Source organism: Trichomycterus rosablanca, chromosome 9 (genome assembly GCF_030014385.1).
Source record: "Trichomycterus rosablanca isolate fTriRos1 chromosome 9, fTriRos1.hap1, whole genome shotgun sequence".
NCBI lineage: Eukaryota > Metazoa > Chordata > Actinopteri > Siluriformes > Trichomycteridae > Trichomycterus > Trichomycterus rosablanca.
Window position 1 is genome coordinate 4,831,498 of NC_085996.1, and position 21,845 is coordinate 4,853,342.

At 43.1% G+C, this 21,845-nt stretch overlaps 2 protein-coding genes across 2 annotated transcripts in view; both read left to right on the forward strand.

Moving 5' to 3' along the window:
• The first annotated feature begins 689 nt into the window (after positions 1-689).
• Positions 690-12,874, forward strand: LOC134319751 (cytochrome c oxidase subunit 7A2, mitochondrial). The gene is made up of 4 exons (XM_063001002.1): positions 690-780; positions 9,542-9,631; positions 11,911-11,995; positions 12,702-12,874. Exons 1-4 carry the CDS (start codon positions 763-765, stop codon positions 12,758-12,760), a joined length of 252 nt encoding a protein of 83 aa, XP_062857072.1. The 5' UTR covers positions 690-762; the 3' UTR covers positions 12,761-12,874.
• A 4,197-nt stretch (positions 12,875-17,071) lies between these two features.
• col12a1b (collagen, type XII, alpha 1b) overlaps positions 17,072-21,845 on the forward strand; it is a 119,966-nt gene continuing 115,192 nt past the window's right edge. Inside the window, exons 1-2 of the mRNA XM_063001716.1 lie at positions 17,072-17,243; positions 21,207-21,322. Coding sequence (XP_062857786.1) covers positions 21,244-21,322 — 79 coding nt within the window. The 5' untranslated portion in view covers positions 17,072-17,243; positions 21,207-21,243. The remainder of the gene's footprint in view (positions 17,244-21,206; positions 21,323-21,845) is intronic.

Sequence of the window (21,845 nt, forward strand, 5' to 3'; positions counted from 1 at the left end):
CCACCACTGTCGAGTTGCCACTGTTGGACCCTTAAGCATAGTTTTTAACCCTGTAAGTCGCTTTGGATAAAAGTGTCTGCTAGATGCCGTAAATGTAAATTTTATACTAACATGCTTCTCAGTCATGCTTTAAATTGGAGTCACTACCGCCACGAGCAAGGGTTCGAATCCCCAGTGGTGCTATCGGCCTGTCGGGTGACTACACACATACATTATGTGCTATATTTAAGAGGGGTGGAAGCCCGAACCCACACGCTGGATTGGCTGGCTTCTGGGGAAGCCGGACCCACAGCGACCCTGACCAGGATAAAGTGTGACCAGGATAAAAACATGAAAATAAAATTGAAATAGTAAAGCATGATGAAACAGGTTATGTTCTAATAGTCAAGGCAGGAACTCCCAGGACAGGGTGCCAATCCATGACAAGGCAGGCTCCGTTTCACTAGACTGGTATTTCCATCTTGCGCCCAGTGACACGGACTCGCCTCGACACTGACCAGGATTCAGGGGTTAACAAAAATGAACTGCTGTACCACGCCAGAACTGATAGTGGCGACATCTCTCCCTGTTAACTCTAGCTATCACAGCGGTTCAATCCTAATAACACAAGTTGTAAATAAAGTGCACTAGGTAGAATGTGTAGTGCTCTGCTTTAGTACACTAAACAGTGCGCTTATATAGGGCGCAAAGAGCGGATTGGGATTCAGCCCGCATTTCCGTCTCAGTGTCCTTGGCTGGAGTAGCTACCGGGAGCAAGAGATCATGTACAGGCATCTTGTGGTGAGTTTAATATTAAATATATCAACGCTATTAATTTGTTAGTAGAAATGAATTATAATTTAATAATGTTAAGATCTATGCGGTTAATAAAATGTTTAATTAAGCTTTAGTACTTTGTTGTTAGCGCGTTAGCTTGGTGGCTAACTAGCTCGGCCTGGAAGGACAGAATGAACTTGATGTGTAGCTTTAATAAATCACATATTTATAATATTATTACTTTTATGACTTATTTTATCACTTTAATTGTATTAATTCGTACTAATATTTTTTTTCATTAAAAAAACTATAAATAAAGGGTAAAGGAAGTAAACGCAGTGTTACCTTTCCTGTTTAACGCCTCCCGACCGTGGTCGTGATGACTCAGGGGAGCTGTTCATCCATTAGCTCCTGGGCCAGAACAGTGTTTTACATTACACCCATTCTGGGGTAATACCCAACGTTTTAGTTCACTTCTCCCCGCAAAAAATGAGTCGAAAGCAGGATTACCTCGAAGCACTTTGTTTATTAAAACAACTTGGTCATATCGCCAAAAAGAAAACTGAGCGGCCGTGTTAAATAAAATAACATACGAACTGAGTGAAGGAGCGAGAGAGGGTTTCACGTGTTGCCCCCAGCTGCAGCACACAGCGACTACAACACATGTAATACATTACCCATAATGCCATGTATTCCCAAAGCCTTAACCCCTTACTTTCCCAACACTACCCCCACTCTGGATGGTGATTAAACCTAACACCACTCCAGCACAATTTCCATGGTACACATAGACATTACTTTTAAGACCTTCAGTTACCCCTTTTTAGTCTCTTGTGGCAATCTTACTCCACTTAACGGGGCAAACAGTCCATATAGTCCATTTTTAACTGCTTGAGTGTAGATGAGGTAGATGGGTAGCACAGTGTTAATGACTTTTGATCCAATGTAGGAAAGAATGGAGAGGAGCCAGTATTTAGAGCGCTTAAACAGTTCAAACTGAGCATGCACACACTCCTCTGTGTGTGAGAATCCCTGCTTGCTTCTGCTTCTGAAAGATGAGAAGTTAGTTCTTGCAACCTAAAACAACTCTTTCTTATTATACTTACAGCTTATTATCTATAACATGGCTCACATCCCATATTAATCAAACCTATGTATACAATTTTAAACATTTCGTCTTACAATGAAAACACGGGCCACTCCACCAAAAGTTTGCACAAAAGTACACAACTATGCATTTTGTTCACAGTTAACAATGCTTCTCAGTATTATTATTTTTAACTTTTTATTTTTTTTTTATAACACTTTTTTTTTTCTTACAGAACAGAACTTTCTTACTTTTTTTTTTTTTTTTGTCCCAGTTAACGTTCTGGTTTCAGTTCAGTTCAAAAGACTACCCAGTCCCCAAATCTCTTGGGTGGTTTAATGTTTCTTTTGGGTCTTGGACCCACAACAGGGTTACTAACAGTCCATGTATGTCCTTGTTGCACTGTGCTACCCCCACTAGACTGAAGATCAACTGAGCCTACCGGGCTAGATAGAACAGACGAAGGAAGGTCAGCAACGCTGTCTGTGTTGTCACCGCTTGGTTGGTTTGAGAACAGGCTGGGCAGATCCAGATGAGAGGTCAAGGTGTCGTCCTCAAGAGCAGGTGGTAAAACTTCCACTGGTTGCCACGCCTCAGCATGCTGGCGCACCCAGGAGGTGTCCAGTGGAGTGCGAGAGTGGTAGGGCTTGAGTTTGTCGTGGTGAACCACCTTAGCCTTTGCTTTTGGATTTTTCTGAATCCGATACACCAGATCGTCCAGCTGTCCTAAGATGAAGTAAGGTCCCTCATATGACGGGAGGAACTTTCTGACTTTGTTTCGCACACGTTTAGTCCCTTTAACCAGATGCCATACTGCGTCACCAACATTGTAACTGATCTTGTGGGCATTCTTGTCGTACTGTTTCTTTGCACGCTCGACAGACTCACCCAGTGCTTCTCTTGCGATCCTGTGAGCGAGTTCAAGTCTGTCTCGAAGTTGCGCCACATACTCTGGAGGTGTCTTGGCACGGTTATGATCAGGTGGCAATCCAGCCACAAGGTCAATCGGTTCTGTCAGTTCCCTGCCAAAGAGCATCATATTCGGAGTCAGTCCAGTTGAACTATGCCTGGTGGCTCTGTAAGCCATGACGGCCAACGGAGTCATCAGGTCCCAATCCCAGTGACACCGCTCCGAGGTGGTGGCTAGAATCTTTTGGAGCGTGGCATTGAATCGCTCCACTTGTCCATCAGACTGTGGTCTAAATGGGGTGGTACGGGTCTTTTCAATTCCCAGAAGCTCGCACATCCTTTGGAAGACTTCCGATTCAAAATTAGACCCTTGGTCACTGTGAAGGGTTTGGGGCGCTCCATAGCGACACACCCACTCGGCAGTAAGAACTTCAGCCACTGTGACGGCTCGATCATCTGGCAATGGATAGGCTTCCACCCATTTGGTGAAGTAATCTTGGGCCACTAAGATATAGCGATTATGGCGTTCAGTTTCATTCATCGGTCCCATCAGGTCAATGGCGATCCTTTCCATTGGTACGCCCACGCGCACAGTACCCATAGGTGCCTGAAGTTTCTTGGAGGGGCGGGCCTTGGCAGCACAGCTGGTACAGGTGTGACACCAGAGAGTGACATCTTCCCTCATTTGGTACCAGTAGTACCGTGTCTGTATCCGCGCCAAAGTTCTTTCCACACCAAAATGTCCACCCACTGGACCATCATGCATCTGCTTCAGAACATCTTGCCGGAAAACATGAGGTAGAACGATTTGTGGATGGAACTCAGCCTCGTTGGTGGAATAGAAGCGTCGTGAGAGAACGCCATCTCGCATGTAAAGTCTCTTCCACTGGCTCCAATAAGCTTTAGTGGCTGGCCCTAAATGTGACGCATCCGCCCAGGTGGGGCGCTCACTTCCTTCCTCCAGCCATCGCCAGACTGGGGCGATATCAGGGTCAGCTTGCTGAGCAATGCATAGGTCTTCCAAAGTCCAGCCATTAAACAACGTGGTTGGTACGGTGTCAGCAACATACACACTCTCCACTGCCGGGGAGCTATTTACACTAGTTTGGCATTTCAGATCTGCTTTGGGGTCAACTTCAGACAGTCTGGTTTGAGAGCTAGGGCGTGCCACTACCCCCACTACACTGAGCTCCAGGGGATCAGCAACATCACCATGGAGTTCAAGATTGCACTGCACCCCCTGGTGATGGATCTTGCTGTTTCCCTCGGCAGGGTCTGTCATGTTGCAAGGGCATGTTTGTCGACATGGTCTTCGTGACATAACATCCGCATTGTGGTGGTGACGTCCAGGTCGATGCACAACTTTGAAGTCATACTCTGCCAGTTTTTCTAGCCATCTTGCTAGTTGACCCTCAGGTTCCTTCATATTGACAAGCCACCGCAGGCTACTATGGTCAGAACGCACAATGAAGGGTCTTCCAAGAAGGTACTGACGGAAATGTCTGGTGAACTCCACCACTGCGAGTAATTCTCTCCGTGTTGTGCAGTAGTTCTGTTCGGTGGAAGACAATCTTCGGCTCCCATAAGCTAGTACACGCTCCGCGCCATTTTGCATTTGGGATAAGACTGCTCCAATGCCAAAATTACTGGCGTCGGTGTCGAGAATGAGATCGCCGCTGTCGCATGGGTAGCCCAGGACGGGTGTGGTGGTAAGTAAACTCTTTAGTGTCTCAAAAGCATCTCTGCATTCCGGTGTCCACCGGAAGCGAACATTCTTTTTGGTGAGCTCGTGGAGAGGCTTGGCTATAGCTGCGAAATCCTGTACAAATCGTCGATAGTATGCAGCAAGGCCTACGAACTGACGAACTTCGGTTACACAAGTAGGCTCAGGCCACTGCTGGACTTTCTGGACCTTTTCTGGATCTGTGGCTATCCCTTGTGCAGAGACGATGTGACCCAAATAAGCTACTTGGCGACGGAAAAGGCAGCACTTAGCTGGTTTTAACTTCAAGTTGGCTTGGAGGAGCCGGTCGAACACTTGAGAAAGGCGTTGAAGCATTTCCGGGACGTCTTTTCCCAGCACTATAATGTCGTCCAGATACACAAGACATGTCTCCCACTGCAGACCTGCCAAGACGCGATCCATCAAACGCTGGAACGTCGCTGGTGCATTGCAAAGCCCGAAAGGCATGACATTCCACGTGAATAAGCCTTTCCTGCTACAGAAAGCGGCGGCCCTACGGGCCCTGGGCGTTAGCGCCACCTGCCAGTAACCGGATGCCAGGTCCAGAGTGCTGAACCATTTAGCAGTTGAGAGGGTCTCGAGTGTGTCTTGGATGCGCGGGAGAGGATACGCATCTTTTACAGTACGCGCATTCAGGGCCCTGTAGTCCACACACAGGCGGTAAGTCTGGTCCTTCTTACGTACCAATACTATGGGTGACGCCCAGCTGCTGTTGCTTGGTGAAGCCAATCCGCCTTCAAGGCTCTGCTGGATCTGCCTATCAGCTTCGATCTGTTTCTCAAAGGCCATTCGTCGGGGCTGTTGTTTCACTGGCGGGCCTGGCAAGATCTGGATGTCATGCTGGACAAGACTGGTGCAACCAAGGTCAGTCGGTCCGGTAGAAAACACATCACCATAGGCACTGAGAAGTTGGGCCAACCCGCGACGTTCATCAGCCCTCAACGCAGCGGCACTTTCTTTATACAATGATTGCAAGTGGGGAGGAACAACTGGAAAGCTACGACTAGCTTGGAGTGGCTCAGCAGATCGAACGCTAGGAGGGGGCTGGACAACATCGGCAATCTGAAGAAAACCGGCAATAGCACCTTTCTTCACCGTTACTGGAGCTGTTCCAGGATTGTACAGCCTGATGGGAACTCGCTGGTTGGGCTGCGCAACGACCACCACTCTTGCCACTAGGAGGCAATGTTTTTCCACAAAGCCTTTGGTTGGATTCAGCAGGACATCACCTCGGACAGGTTCACGGAAGTGCGCATACCCAGGAACAATGTATTCACATCCGGACTCAAGAACAGTTGTGCGCGCCACCCTGACAACATGCACTTTGGGTTTGTTGTGTGGGTTAAAGTAGGGCACCTGTTCCCCAAATAGCACAATCTTTCTGCTGCCAAAGTCAAGATACGCTTTTGATTGCTCCAGAAAAGGGTGACCAAGGATGGCTTCAGCATTCTCTGTGATGTCCGCTACGACGAAATTAACATTTACTGTGCGAGTGCCAATCTGGACAGGCAGGTTTACTTCTCCACACACACCTACATTTTCAGAACCAATACCCTGCAGTGACTCCACAGCTGACAACTGCAAGGGAGGCTTGACATCATCACCAATGTCATTATAGCATCTCCAGGTTAGCACATTCCTCCTGGCGCCAGTGTCCAACAAAGCACATACTTCCATATTATACATTAGCATGTGGATGCACATTTCTGGTCCTGTACCTTTAACATGAAGGCGAGTAGGTGCACTTGGGCTCTTAACAGTTCTTGGATTAGCTCTTGAATTAGCTGGCAGTCTTGGTGAAGGACAGCTATGCTGCATGTGTCCAATGCCTTGGCAGTTGTGGCATATAACGTCGCTCCGATTTATGTTTCCATCCTCACTTGACTTTGGTCTATGTGGCCTAGAGCTAGATTTTTGGGGCTTCCGAAAAGAGTTTACAAATGATGTTATCTGGTTCTCACCCTCAACTGGTTCGGTGTGCTCACGAACAGCGGCCGTTCTCACTCTACGGTCCGTTGTCTGCGCACCAGGTTGCATCAGACGAGTGACATGGGCAGCTGCACGTTTTGTAGTTTCGTACCTGTGAGCAAGCTCATAAGCTCTTGCCAGTGTGCGTGGACGCTCCTCCAATAGTCTCTGGACCATCCCCGCATCGTCCATGGCGTTGGTAAACACCTCCACACCGATACTATCTTGCTCAGCCTCGGAACGATCTGCATATACAATAGACACTTTTTCATAGATATCATCTCTCAGCACATGTAGTGGCTCACCTGGCTTTCGCACTCTTTGTCTCAGCGCGATGCCTATAGCAGCAGCATGCTCCGATGATGGACCATATGCAGCTTCTATTTCGTCCACAATGCGCGTGTAGCTCCAGCGCGAAGACCTTGGATTTTTGTGGACAACAGCCCCCGCAGCTCCTACCAAACAAAACCTCAACTGGACAGCCATTGTCTTTTCTGACCAATGATTAGCTTCAGCACAGCTCTCAAAGCGATGTAAAAACTCCTTCCATGACCCAGTACCATCAAACTGACCTGGTCGAAGTGTGGGAATCCTCTCTCTCTGAGCTGCATTCTCACCCTCGCTGTCAGATGAATTGTCGTAGTGCACACGTCTGGGCCGCCTGTCACGAGAACTGGACATTGAATGCTTTAGGAGAACATGTTCACTTTCAGAATAAACTCCAGTGGGCTTAACATCACACCGGACACATCGACACTGTCCCTGTAGCTGTGCATCTTGAGTTTCAGTTCGGGGTATTTCTGGAGTGAAAGGTGGATGAGCTGGTACTCTACCTGGTGCGGGATGGTAATTAGCATTAACAGGTGTGCTCTCTGTGAAACACCTGTGCTGAGCAGAGCTGAAAGGGTTAACATGCGGTGGATACGATATCTCCATCACAGGCTGAAAAACATTTCCACAGTTAGCATTTTTGCAGCAGCACTGGGTGTAATAATTAGTATCATTTTCATTTTGGCTCAGCTGTGACTCCATTCCACTATCACACCACAGTTCAGTGTCCTTACACGTCCTGAACGGATTCGTCTCTCTCATTACACGGTGTGAGTGTGGAGCTGTTTGTGCTGGCTCACATGCGCTGGTTTCACTCGGTTTATAGTTGCACACTCGGTTGCCGTTTTCGTCAATAAACTGCTTTAACCAGCCGTCGAATGCGATTTGTGACTGTTTGTTTTCGTTTCCAACTGCCGGTGAGGTGAACGGGTTTGATCGAGTTGTTACATTCTCAAACTTGTGCGCTGTTATATCCGTGGTAGCCGCCATCCCGTCTCTCTCGCTCCTAAACTCATTGCACACACCGCTCGCCATTTTGTTTTCCACTCGGGTTCGTAACATTACTAACAGTCCGTCTCACTTTCAAAACGCTGCTTTCACTCACCAATGCAGGCGAAAATCCCGGACACGAGCCCCCAGTGTTACCTTTCCTGTTTAACGCCTCCCGACCGTGGTCGTGATGACTCAGGGGAGCTGTTCATCCATTAGCTCCTGGGCCAGAACAGTGTTTTACATTACACCCATTCTGGGGTAATACCCAACGTTTTAGTTCACTTCTCCCCGCAAAAAATGAGTCGAAAGCAGGATTACCTCGAAGCACTTTGTTTATTAAAACAACTTGGTCATATCGCCAAAAAGAAAACTGAGCGGCCGTGTTAAATAAAATAACATACGAACTGAGTGAAGGAGCGAGAGAGGGTTTCACGTGTTGCCCCCAGCTGCAGCACACAGCGACTACAACACATGTAATACATTACCCATAATGCCATGTATTCCCAAAGCCTTAACCCCTTACTTTCCCAACAGCAGCCATTCAAACTGAAAGTCAAACGAACGTTTGTTTGAACGAGATTTAATTGATTAAATTAATTACAATAAAATAATTATTTTATTTACTAAACACTCACTGATGTACTAAACATAGATTAAAAGTACGGTAAAAATCTAAAGCTTTACATGCATTCTGAACTTCTATTTAATTTTTACAATTTTAAATCTGTCGATTTTCTTATAATCTTCATAAATACATAATAATTATTGTAATAATAATAATAATAATTAATATTTTAGTGTCATAATGTCCTATAATATTGTTGAACTTTGTCCCGTGACGACCTTATTCGTAAGCTCGTAATTTCTTTGTGCTCATATAATTTCTCGTCTTTTTTGTGCTCATATAAATATATCTAATCTGTCCAATTAATGAATAAATGAATACAGAACACATGGAACAGTGGTCTCTTTGTAAAATAAGGGGAGAAAACCCAAGCAGTCCCCTTATTTTAAATAGAAATGTAACCTAAGAACCGGTGTGCTGTGGGTTTAGAGGCTGCTGTACAAAATAAAAGTCCCTCGTTCAAAACCAGCAATATGAAGCTTGCTTGACTGGGGATCAGAACACCCATGTGCTTCAGTCTGCACATTTAATATAAGCTGATGAACTCTATTAATGACTTTCGAGAGGGTCAGGAAGATGTTTTAAAGCTCCAAGCAGATTGTGATGAATTGAGATGGTCTGTAATCCTGTTCTTATATCATCACACCTAGGTGATCCTGCAGAACATAAAAGCTGACATGAGCTTGGATCAAAGCCCTTAAACTGTGCTTCAATAGTGAAGAGAAATTTTTTGAAGGCATTGGTGTAGTCTGTTACACATGCCCACCACTGATGAGACACTGGTTGGTTTAAATCTCAGTGCTATCAGCCAGCCAGGTGTCTGCACAGATGATCGGCTATGACTTGGGAAAGGGGTGTGTGTGTGTGTGCGCGTGTGCGTGTGCGTGCGCTTTGGAGCCCAGTATTTTCCTGGACTGTATTATCACATTAATATCCGGTTGAATGCAATTAAAATCAGTTTGCATTTGGTTGTGTAAACGTTTAACAAGTTTAGTGACCACAGTCTCAAATACAAAGGAAATGAGATGGGTCACATCCAGCGCGTGCATTAATACACTGATATATTGTCAATTGTAAATGTGATCCTGACCCTTTTCCTAATAAATATTCTGTATTTATTTTGTTCCAGGCCCTTCATCAGGTGTCCCGGCGGACGCTTGTGACCAGCGCTCGCAGGCAGGTGGAGAACAAAGTACCACTGAAGCAGAAGCTCTTCCAAGTATGATAACCAGATCATTTCCTTCGAATGTGCTCTATTAGGAGCAACAGTTCAGCCAAACATCACGCTGATCATCAGCTCTGGTGCTGAGAAGGTTCAATAAATAAAGTAAAATAGTCGATAGCTCATTCCAAGTGCTAATTAAACAGCGATACGACAATAGTCACCACACGCCCCCTCCTACTCGTGTCCGATCTGAGGCCGCTTCTTATCACCTGCCAGGGTTTGGTTCCCACACTGAGCCGTATCGCGTACAGACAGCCACGCTAAGCTCTATATGGCCTCAGATTGCATATTGTTGCAGGAGAGGACGTTGTGATTTGGTACGTTCGCTTCCCACAGGGTGATTATTTAGTCTGCGTGCAACCTGCTACAGTTACTAGTTTAATTTAGTTAAAATTGGCAGTAAATAAAATAAATAAACTTAAAAAGAGCCTCACAGTGAAGATAAACCGGAGCAGCGTGTGTGTGTGTGTGTGTGTGTGTGTGTGTGTGTGTGTGTGTGTGTGTGTGTGTTTGTGCCTTTAGAAGAGACGCTTTGTTCACAGTATCGCTATAAGTGATTCATTGATTCATGAGTTGATTCGTTTTATGTGAAGCGTAAGTTTCTCTTCTCAGTTATCTCTCCGTGTTTACTGTTATTAATTAAATGTCGTGGTTTTAAATAAACACCAGCTACTACAGAACATTCTGTGTGACTCTCTTACATTAAAAAGCTTAATTACACTGTTATTACCACAGATCTGTAACCGAGTCAGACTCGTTCCGTCTAAGGAGCTAAAAGTTCAGCAGATGATCCTGAACTAACGAATTTGGTAATGAATAAACTTTTGCCTCTGATTGGCTCTGTAACGTTTTCTGTTCTCATCTACATCACAAGTAAGAACCGCTTACGATTTACCAAAGTGAACCAGGAGTTTATATAACGTGCTGATAGAATCGACTCAGATGTGACCGGGTCGAATTATCTTTTTAAAGTAAATATTACAATCAGCAAAATTACATCGTATGTATGATGCACAACGTTAATGATGTTATTTTAGGTCATGAAGAGCTTTCACGATGGTTTCTGTACGATGGTTGATGAATGGTGATGTGATGGTTGGTGCTTCGTAGCTCAAAGTCTGGATCAATCCACTGAGCTGTTAACTTAACGTGATCTTTATATATCACACGATCGGATCGGCTACTTTTAGGAAATATCGCCGATCGCCGATAGCATATTTTGATAAAAAATCGGCCGATACCGATTCATAGCCGATCGATCGTCCCATCTCTAGAAATAAATTAAAAATAAAATACAAAAAAGTCAACTTATCATGAAAATGTCTTCCATTAGCCGCCTCAAACATCAAAACTTGTCTCACACGCCCCTTTCCCCACGCTACAACGTCAACGCGGGTTGCGTGCGTTGCCTATAGTGATGGGTCGTTCGCGCATGATCCGATTCTATTGAACAGCTCTTTAAAATGAACAAAAGGAACCGAGTCGCGCCTCTGGGAGCCGTTATAATATATATTCATATTTCTGTGCTGTTCTTATTGGCTGTAATTCAACCATTCCGCTTCCATCAGTAGAGGGAATTAATTTCAGTATCGCGGAGAGAGCAAGCGACACACACACACACACACACACACACACATTCAGAGAGAGCTCATTAATGTAAATATTATAATTTTTATTGTTATTATATTGCACTGTTTTTATTAATATTTTATTATTTTTGCACATGTAACTGTTTTGTATATATTTGTTCTTTTTCATTGTTATTTTTATTATTTCTCTGTAACTTGCTTTGGCAATACGAATGTCCTTATTTGTCATGCCAGTAAAGCATCTTTTGAGTTTGAGAGCCGTAACCGAGCTACAGAGAAACCATGCAGACGATGAGCAGTGCTAGTGGTATAATGACAAATAATTGAGAAATAAACTATAAACTTCTTTAATGATGTTAAATCTGATTGGTTCATGACGCGTATGTTTTAAAGCAGAAACAAACACGGGCTCATCTCTGCACAAGAGAGGATTTTTGTAAAACTTAATGCAATACAACCACAGTACGTCTCTTCCCTGTAGTGTTTTTGTGTGTTAGCAGTCCGAGGGATGCAGTGTAAGTTTTTTAATACATTTTAGACTGGGGTGACTCGAGATTTTGAATACTTTTAATGGGGTGCCGTGACTGAAAAAAGGTTGAGATACACTGCTCTAAATTACAAGTTAACTTTGTGGTTTTGTGCCCTAATGTCTGAAACATGGTCTGTGTTTGTTTATTATTTCAGGAGAATAATGAGATACCGGTGCACCTGAAGGGTGGAGCAGGCGATGCTATTTTGTACCGCGCCACAATGGGCCTCACAGTCTTGGGTATGTGGTGTACAAGCTCTGCAGTGTTATTAGGAAGTGCATGTAAATACGGAATACACCGAGGCTGGTTTTACTGGTTTATTACCCAACAGACTCGCATGATCTTAACAACTGTATGAAGCTCGTGCTCAAACATGGACACGTGCTTGTATTTTTTTAAATTAACGAATGCTGAATTGAATCTGTATAGATCTCTGGGTGGTCCCCACTGTCATGCCCACTGAGATCCGTGGTTCGAATCTCGGCAGCGCTATCGGCCGTGTCTGGGGGTGGAGCGTGATTGGCTGAACACCCGAGCTCTCTATCAATGAATTATTATCAAGCACCTGAAGAGCTCAAGAGCACCGAGAGTGCTACAAAACCAGACGAGCAAATATCTGAAGGATGCATATAATAAAAGACTAAGCGTATTATTGGTTCCAGTTTAACACAGCAATGTAACACCTACCCCTTACCAAATTTGGTTTGCATCCTGTATTGGCTAAGTTTTATCCCACCACTGGGGCTTTGATCAGCCAAGTTTTATCCTACCATCATGCACACGCCTGCAAACTATGTATCGTAAATCGCTGACTGCTCTGGTCTTTGGACACTGAGTTCAGACGGAGTATAAAATGTATACAATGAGAGTATATGTTAGACTAAATAAGAAAATTCTGATGAACACGTTCAGCTTCGTTCCTTTGACTGACCGTTTCTCTCACAGGAACTGCCTTTGTACTGTACGAGCTGGTCAAGGCGTCACTTCCACAAAAGAAGGACTGATCGCCGCCCCTGGACGTCATTTTGTAAGGAGTAAAAAGGATGTATATTTATTATTTTCATTGTGGGACCAATCTACACGTATGTAGCTGTGGACAATAAAATCCGTCTCCATGACCTGCTGAATCTGTTGTTTTTATTCTTTGTTGCTCAGTGTTCCGGTGTATAGACAAACGCACCATCCATGTGATGCTGAATCTATACCTGCTTATAAAATCATGGTCCAGTGTCATGAATAATGACGTTACGTCCTGAATCCCTCTTGATTCCTCTTTGTTCCATCAAACGCTGTGTCAGAATTTTAGGCGCAGCAACCAGAGTCAGCTGAAAGTAGAAGCTGTTTGATGCAGTTCACACTAACAAAATATCCGCCTGTACAATGAGTGACGTTAAAATAAAAGCCTGGTTCATAACATGTACACGTGTGCTAACTAACACCAACGCAGTAACAGAAAATAAGAGGGATATGGATGGTCGGTGAAGCCATGTGACGGATTGGCGCTCTGTTTGGGGTAGTGCTGGGCGGTATGATGGTACGTTCGGTATACCGGCTTCAATCGTTCATACGGTATGAATTTTTCATACACCGCTATCCCGTGGCATAGTTTATACAGTCGCTGTAGACTTCAAACACAGGCAGCATGTGGGCAGCATTTAGGTCCACGTATTTCGTTTCAAGATTAAAAATCAGATAACTTACAAGCAGAAATTGAGTTTTGAGAAGAAAGAAAAAATAATGACACCGCGTCGCCTGTTCTGACTTTTTGTATTTGTACATTTGTAGTGCATATATTTGCTTTATCTGCATTTAAAAACTAAACAATACAGGGTGGGAATTCGTGTATACAACAGTGTAACAGTTATACTGGGAGAACTAAGGGAATTGTATAATACTTACATAATAAAATTTTATGGTTTTTGGCATCAACGTTCTGTTTATGTTGCAGTTTGCACAATAAGAATTGTTTACATTCTGTAACTGTTGCATGCATATTCATACTTACATATATTGAGTCATTTTGTTGGGCCAAGCAAAACTCAAAACCTCCATTATATATACACACATGATGAAATGAAAAAAAGAATAAGCCAAAGACCTATATAAAATCCAAGTGATACAAAAAAATGAATAAAAAAAAAAATACTGTGAAACCGTCAGAATTCTAAATAATACTGTGATGCAAATTTTTGGCCATACCGCCCAGCCCTAGTTTGGGGTGTTACTGCCTTGTGCCCAGTGTTTCCTGGTGAAACCCAGACCTGCAGCAACCCTGACCAGGACAAAATGGTTGAAAAATGATGTGTTTGGGATGATCAGTGTTTCTAATCCACTTGGTTTTCCCCTGATCAGAACAAAAATCATTGCGAACAGATTTGTTTATTTATTTATGTGCTGGTTTTGCACTTCGAATTAACTGAAAGCCAGTAACAGCCGACCGTAATCGGCATCGCCGCTCTTCAAAGTAAAAACTCACTCCTGTTTCTTTGCGTATTGTATTATTTAGGTGGTGGATGATTCTCAGCACTGCAGTGACACTGACATGGTGCTGGTGTGTTAGTGTGTGTTGTGCTGGTATGAGTGGATCAGACACAGCAGCGCTGCTGGAGTTTTTAAACACCGTGTCCACTCACTGTCCACTCTATTAGACACTCCTACCTAGTCGGTCCACCTTGTAGATGTAAAGTCAGAGACGATCGCTCATCTATTGCTGCTGTTTGAGTCGGTCATCTTCTAGACCTTCATCAGTGGTCACAGGACGCTGCCCACGGGGCGCTGTCGGCTGGATGTTTTTGGTTGGTGGACTATTCTCAGTCCAGCAGTGACAGTGAGGCTTTAAAAACTCCAGCAGCGCTGCTGTGTCTGATCCACTCATACCAGCAGCACCAACTTCAAGTTCCCTACATGAGTGCACTACATAGGGTTAGTTATTATTCCTGTTCCATGATTAGCGTACTTCGTATTCAGTGTGCAGTGATTTGAAATACGTCCAAACAAATTAACAAGCACGTTTGAATATGGTTAAATTTCAAATCCCCTCATAAAATACACACAAGTGCACTACATAGGGATTAAAATAGCGGCTTTTAGAGCCTACTTAGTGCATTTTGTATTAAGTATGTAGTTATTTGGAATACAATCCAAAAATCAAGCCATTCGAAGTAGCAAAGCTAAAGGTAAATTAGAATATTTATTAAAATACTTAAACTTTGGTAAATATTTTAAACAACAAATAGTAAGATTTCGGTGTTTAATTTATGCAAAACATACCTTTCCTTTCTTCTAGTCCTTCAGTAACTCATACACGTGTGCTCTACTTCTAGAAGGAACATATAACAGCTAATAAACAACTTTATATTTTTGTTTATATAATATTTAAGCTTTTATTTTGTTTCGTGTGTATAATATATACCTGTAGTATTTGTATTACACATACACTTATCTAGCACTTTATTAGGAATACTTGAGGACACGTAAATTCATTGATTAGTTTGTAAGCTACACCTACTATACAGATGTGACTTGTTTGTGGGTATACAATTACTGACTGTAGTCCATCTGTTGCTCTGTACACTTTGTCACTCACCCTTCTATGCCATTTATCAACTGAAAGGGGCAACCATAGGATCCCCATTGAGTGGTGGACCACTCTAAGCAATGCAAGAACCACAAATCCAAGTGATGTTCCAATATATATAGTGTATTAGGTGCAGCAGTGTTGGTGGGGTTCTTAAACCCCTTAATGACAACGATGGGAGGAAAATAGTGCAACACTTTGATTAGTGCACCACTTGCTTATATAGGTACGATGCAGTTCATGTTCACATCCAAACCAGTTATAGCCAAATGCATGTGGACAGCTGATTATTAGTTTGGTGGAGATTCCATTCCAAACCCATGTGCATTAATATGGAGTTGCTTTCTCTTTGCAGCTATAACAGACTCCACTCTTTGCTGCTTCTTTATTGTGCTTGCTCCTAAGTAACCGTTCGGGTGGAACCTTACTTCAAGCAAACCCTGACCCTGCTTTCCAGACGGACCAGAGATTGAAAATATGTTAAACCACATCATTTTCTAATTTTTACCTTTAATTTTGAATTCTTACAGTTTGCAGGATGTGGCGTGAGTTTCTGTACGGTCACTAGGGGGCGACATGTATCAACAAATACATTTAACAAGTCAGTAATGGGAAACGGCTGGACTACTAAAATAAAACTGTGATAAACTTTCTATTTATTTATTTAGTACATAAATGGTGCAGTGGGGAGCACTGTCGTCTCACAGCCAGAAGAGACTGGGTTCTATTCCCCAGCCGGACAGACAGGGTCCTTTCTGTGTGGAGTTTGCATGTTCTCCCGATGTCTGCCTGGGTTTCCTCCGGAAGCTCCGGTGTCCTCCCACGGTGTGTTCATATAACATGAAAATACACCATGAGCAGGATCAGGCATCACACACTCATGAACATTTTCACTGTGTTTTACAGCTGGGGGAATTTAAAGGCATTTTGGCGATGCACCTACTGGCATGTTGGAGCAGATCAATGTATGCAGAGAAAATATATATAAACATATATAACGTATAAGGTAAACAGTAACCGGAGGCACGGGCTCAACCCTGAACCATGCAGCTGTGCTTAACCTACACTATATACAGTGCCGACATGCTGCCAGGTGTCAATCAGTTTCATATATTTTTAGTCTTTGTGTATATTTTTACACAGACTTTGATGATATTTGTTCAACTTTTATCCTGGTCATGGTCGTGGTGGGTCCCTATGTGCTATGTGCAATGCAGTAACACCCTGAACAGGATGCCAATTTATGCCAATTTATAACAGGTCCATGTCCACCCCTCCCCCAGACACGTCCGATTATGCCACTGGGGAGTCGAACCCTGGATCCCAGGAGTCGTGGGCTCGTGTGATTTACCGCTGTGCAGCTTCTGTAAAATTATTTTCCCCTCAGCTCAACTGTTTACACTGTTTTTATGGATGCTGAAGATTTATTAACGTGTTTGTGTGTGACTTTCCATGTGCATGGCGACTTTATGTGTGTGTGTGTCTAAAACCCCCAGCCTTCATTCCTGAGCGCCTCTGATGGACGAGCTCCATCCCCATCAAAGGGAAGTTTCCAGCGGTGTAAATTCCTCCCAGCAGCAGCAGCAGCAGCAGCGGCGGCGGCTCTGAATGAGGATGGTGATGTCGTAAGAGTTTTGTCTTACACACCCAGCGTCCCCGCCCCCCCGTTAAGTAGCAGCCCGGGGACAGACCCTGGTCCATTTGGAGAGCGGATCTTCCTCCTCTTCCTCCGTCTCCTCCTCCTCCTCCCGCTGCTGCTTCTCCTTCATCAGTCCGGCTCTGCGTGCGGAGAGATCAGGTCCGAACCGAACCTGGGGCAGACGGGAGCGTGCACCACTCCGCCTGGGCTCAGACCTATTTCTGTGATCTAGGAGTCTTTTCTTTATTGGGAAACTATTCGGGATTGGAAGGTAAGAGCAGAACATGATCGAACTTGTAGAGCTCGATGAGAATGAGGCTGCTGGATCATTAGAGGAAAGTTTTGCTGCTGTAAAGTTTCCGTGGATTATTTAATACTGAAATATGAATCAGATGTAATGTAGAAGCTTTATTACTCTGTAATAATAGGTTAATAACGTATGGAGATAATATTACACCTCTAATGCTACTTTTGTTTAATATACCTTGTGTTTTATTACTGTACAGGTAATCTATCATTAAATTAATGAGTTTTAATACAGGTTTAGGAGCCTTAATATTAATCTAAACACTAATTTTACATTTACAAACAAGAAATCTTCTCATTTTAACTCGCTTTTGTATTCAAGCCAGAAATAAACCTTGAAAGAATTAGCTGTGATTAGATTTTAATAGAGAGCGTGCAAGATGAATCCCAGTATTGCACCCACCAGTATAAAGTGTTAAACTGGTGCCTCATTAAGCTCCTTTAGGCTCGTTTAACTCTGACGAGGCGTCAATAAAAACACACAAAGTTTAATTAAATCCTATAAAAAACAGTCGTGTTTGATTCAGTAAAAAATCCTTCAGCTTTACTAATAAGACTGAATTAGAATCTTTGTGCATTAAGAACACACAAGTTTTAAGGCTGTGCACTTATGACACACACACACACACACACACACACACACACGTATATATCTTAATCAAAGTGTTGAAAGAAGGAGCTTAAAAGCTACTTCAGTTCTTTGAAGCCAGGTTTATTAGAACAGGGTTGAGATCCACCCTGAGTCTGTACTGTGGAATAAGTTCTACTCTGTGATATAATTTTATACACACAGAGGAAGCCAAAAAAATGTAATTCACTTAAAAAAAAAAAGTAAAACCTGTTTAAAATTTATTGTAATAATAAATGTAGACACATTTAAATATCAAAGATCAAGAGATGAAAAGTTGAAGTCCATAGATCTATACAGGATTAAAGAGTGTCCACATTTTTGGGCACTTTTCTATATGTTATATATAATATAGTTAAGAAAAATGCAAGCTTTCAAATTAAAATCCTTAAATGTGCAAAACTTCATCTGTAATGCTGCGTTTATTTTTACTTCTCACTAATCAGAATCAAAACCACATTAAGATAAAATAAGATAAGATAAGATAAGATAAGATAGCCTTTTATTATCCCATGGGGGGTAATTTGCAGTGTTACAGCAGCTTTCAAGAATATAAAAATAAAAATACAAAGTGTTTACACATGTACACATACAGTATATTACAAAGTAGAAAGTAAGAATATGTAAAAAATGACAAAAATATAAACAATATTTTTAAAGAAAGTTAACCAAATAAATTCCACATGACCACAAACCAAAAGTCGCTCATTATCACATTTTTTCTGGCTGAATGAGCACTAAAATACAGCTCAGGTTTCACATGCGGTTCTGTACGTTGGTTCCATTGAGGTTTTTCTTCTGTCCCTCTGTAGAAAAAATGAACAGCCTGAATTAAGCTGATCCTCTCTGATCCTGGCTGATCCTTTTTATTTATTTATTCATTTTTTATTTTGACATGAGCCTGTTTCTGTTTTATTATGAATTTAGCTGAAATTCTGATCCTCCCGCGGCTGCGGTACTATAATAGTAAGTAAGCGGAGGTAGGAATCTGTTCAGCAGGTCGTACGGGCGGGGGCACGCGCTACACCTTCGGCGCTCCTCTGGGTCCGTTAGGTTCACTTTTATTTATCGGAGCGGAAGGTGTTTGGAAGCTTGTGCTTATATTAATACTCTGATATCTGGTGAGAATTATTACTTAGTGCTGTTTCATTATAGTAAATAGTTATGGGTCTGAATATTGGCTGTGCTGTCAGCCAGCTGAGCGTCTACACAGACACACACTGATTGGCTATATCTGAGCAAGAATAGGGGGTGGATTGGGAGGATTGGCACCCTGTCCAGGGTGTTTCATTATACATTTTAGGTTTAGGGTTAAAAGCCTTGCTCAAGGGTCCAACAGTGGCAAACTGGCAGTGGTGGGGTTTAAACCAGCAACCTTCTGATTACTAGTCAAGAAATTGCTTCACATTTACTGCCTTGTGTTCAGTGTTTCCCTTTGTGAACAGTATAAGGACAAAAGTATCCGGACGCCCCTTCTAATTGTTGGATTCATGTGTTTTAGTCACACAGTGTTTTTAAAAAAGGAAATGATATGCTTCTGACTTTGCAGCAGTTTAGGGAAGGTCACTTTTCTTCCACTATGACTGTGTACCTATGCAAAAAGCATTTGTTTTTGGAATGGGATCTGTCTGTTAAGCTTATGGTCATGTGTCCAAGTACTTTCAGCCATGTGGTGTATAATTATTACTTATATTATTAAATAAAAGTGATGTGAGCTCATTTCTGGGATAAAACGAATGCACATTGAGGCAGGGATCCTAATCCGAGCTTCACTATGAGCTGAAGAGTCCATCAGCTACTGTTCATTCTTCTGGAATGTGCGCACGTTATTGCAGCACGTACTGAAGCGTCGTGTTAAAACCGTCGACCTGGACGTCGGGTTTGATTGGTGTTTTTTCCGCCCGTTTGTGCCTGAACGGTCGTAGCTGTCCCGTGTAATTTGTAGCCCGAGCAGTAAAAGTTCATTGAGAGTTCTCGGTGCTGTAGCGCCGGGGCAGGAATGAGGCGATTCGATTCCAGGGGGGCGACAGGGGGCGCTGTTCATCCGTCAGCGCGGCCGTATATCTGTCCTGAAGACTCCGGCGGTGGAGTCGAACCCTGGAGGGTAACGATAGGAAAGGAATTCCCTCCGTACATGGACGGGATCTGAGGGAAGTCGGACTTGTTGGGGGTTCTTATGTCAAGGCCGGACTTCAGACTTCCGATGTTTATAGATTAAATTAAATATCCTTCATGTGCAACGTTAATTCTCCTGGGTGGCGCAGCGCTAGATCCCGCTAACACACTCCTGCTGGGATCCGGGGTTCGAACCCTTGTGTATTGACATTTACTTTCATCCAAAGTGAGCTGCATTACTGTGACAGTATACTCTCTAAGCAGTTAAGGGCCTTGTTTAAGGGCCCAACAGTGTCAACCTGGCATTGGTGGGGCTTGAACCAGTAACCTTTGGATTGCTAGTCTGGTGCCTTAACCTCTAGGTTACAATCTACGTACAGACATGGTTGGCGTCCTGTTTTCCTGTTTGGCCTGGTTGCTGCATTATTCTCAGTGATTCCTGGGAAACTGGATCCACCGTGACCCTGACCAGGATACAGCAGCTCCAAAGTGTAAAAGTGAAATGAATTGAAAGTATGTGGACACTTGAGCGTGTGTTTGTTATACACGCTGTTCCAACACCATGGATGTTACTACAGAGTCTGCCGCTATAACAGCCTCTACTCCTCTGGGAAGGCTGACTACAAGATTTCGGAGTGCGTTTGTGGAAATTTGTGCCCATTCACTTTTTATCTTAACAACAAATAATAATAATAATGAACTAATGGGACCATTTGAACCAGTTTTAGAACAAATTTTTGGCCCTGTTGTCGTATTTTGCACTTTATAACTCACCACATATATTTGATTTTTGATTTGGACTGCAGGCAGGCCGGTCTAGCACTCAGCAGTGCAGAAAATGGCTTGGTGATCAGAGAACCTGATAATTACCATAAACAATCTAAAAATTGGACCAGTCAGATCACACTCCTCAGTTTCACTGTACATTTGTTCATTTAAGCCCAGAAAAGTATATTTTTACTCACATTAGTGGACAGTTTATTGGAAATGGGTTGTTTTCTTGAACCACAGGTCACTGGCATCCAGTTTATGCACAAATATTTATCTAAAATCCCTGAATCGATTGATAATATTATGCACTGTAGATGGTGAAACACCCCAAACCCTTGTCTTTGTTAGATTAAAGTGTGTTTCTTGGTGTGGTTGGGACTGTGGAGTGTAACTGTGGGTCTGGTTCTTTTACAGAGTCATTCATGCTCCTGTGAGACAGACAGAAGTGAAGATGAAGCGAAGGCTGTGCTGGGCAGCGTCTGCCTTCGTGGCACTGGTAATACTGTCAAGTGTGAACGCTCAGAGTGAAGGTAAAGCACACACGGATATGATCCATCCATCTATCCATCCATTAATCCGTCTACTCATAAATCCAACAATCCATCCATCCATCCATCCATTCATAAACTCACCAGTCAATCAATCCATCCATACATACATTCATAAACTCACCAGTCAATCCATCCATCCATTCATACATCCATACATAAACCCACCAATCCATCCATCCATACATATATACATCCATACATAAACCTACCAATCCATCTATCCATCCATCTATCCATACATCCATCCACACATAAACCCACCAATCCATCCATCTATCCATCCATCTATCCATACATACATCCATACATAAACCCACCAATCCATCCATCCATACATACTGTATATTAACCCACCAATCCATCCATCTATCCATACATCCATCCATACATAAACCCACCAATCCATCCATCTATCCATACATCCATCCATACATAAACCCACCAATCCATCCATCCATACATATATTAACCCACCAATCCATCCATCTATCCATCCATCTAT

Bases quoted from the DNA above. Each gene is read 5' to 3' on its own strand.
- LOC134319751 (XM_063001002.1), top strand. The intron at 9,632-11,910 runs GTATGATAACCA...TTATTATTTCAG, and splicing joins TGAAGCAGAAGCTCTTCCAA to GAGAATAATGAGATACCGGT. The intron at 11,996-12,701 runs GTATGTGGTGTA...TTTCTCTCACAG, and splicing joins AATGGGCCTCACAGTCTTGG to GAACTGCCTTTGTACTGTAC.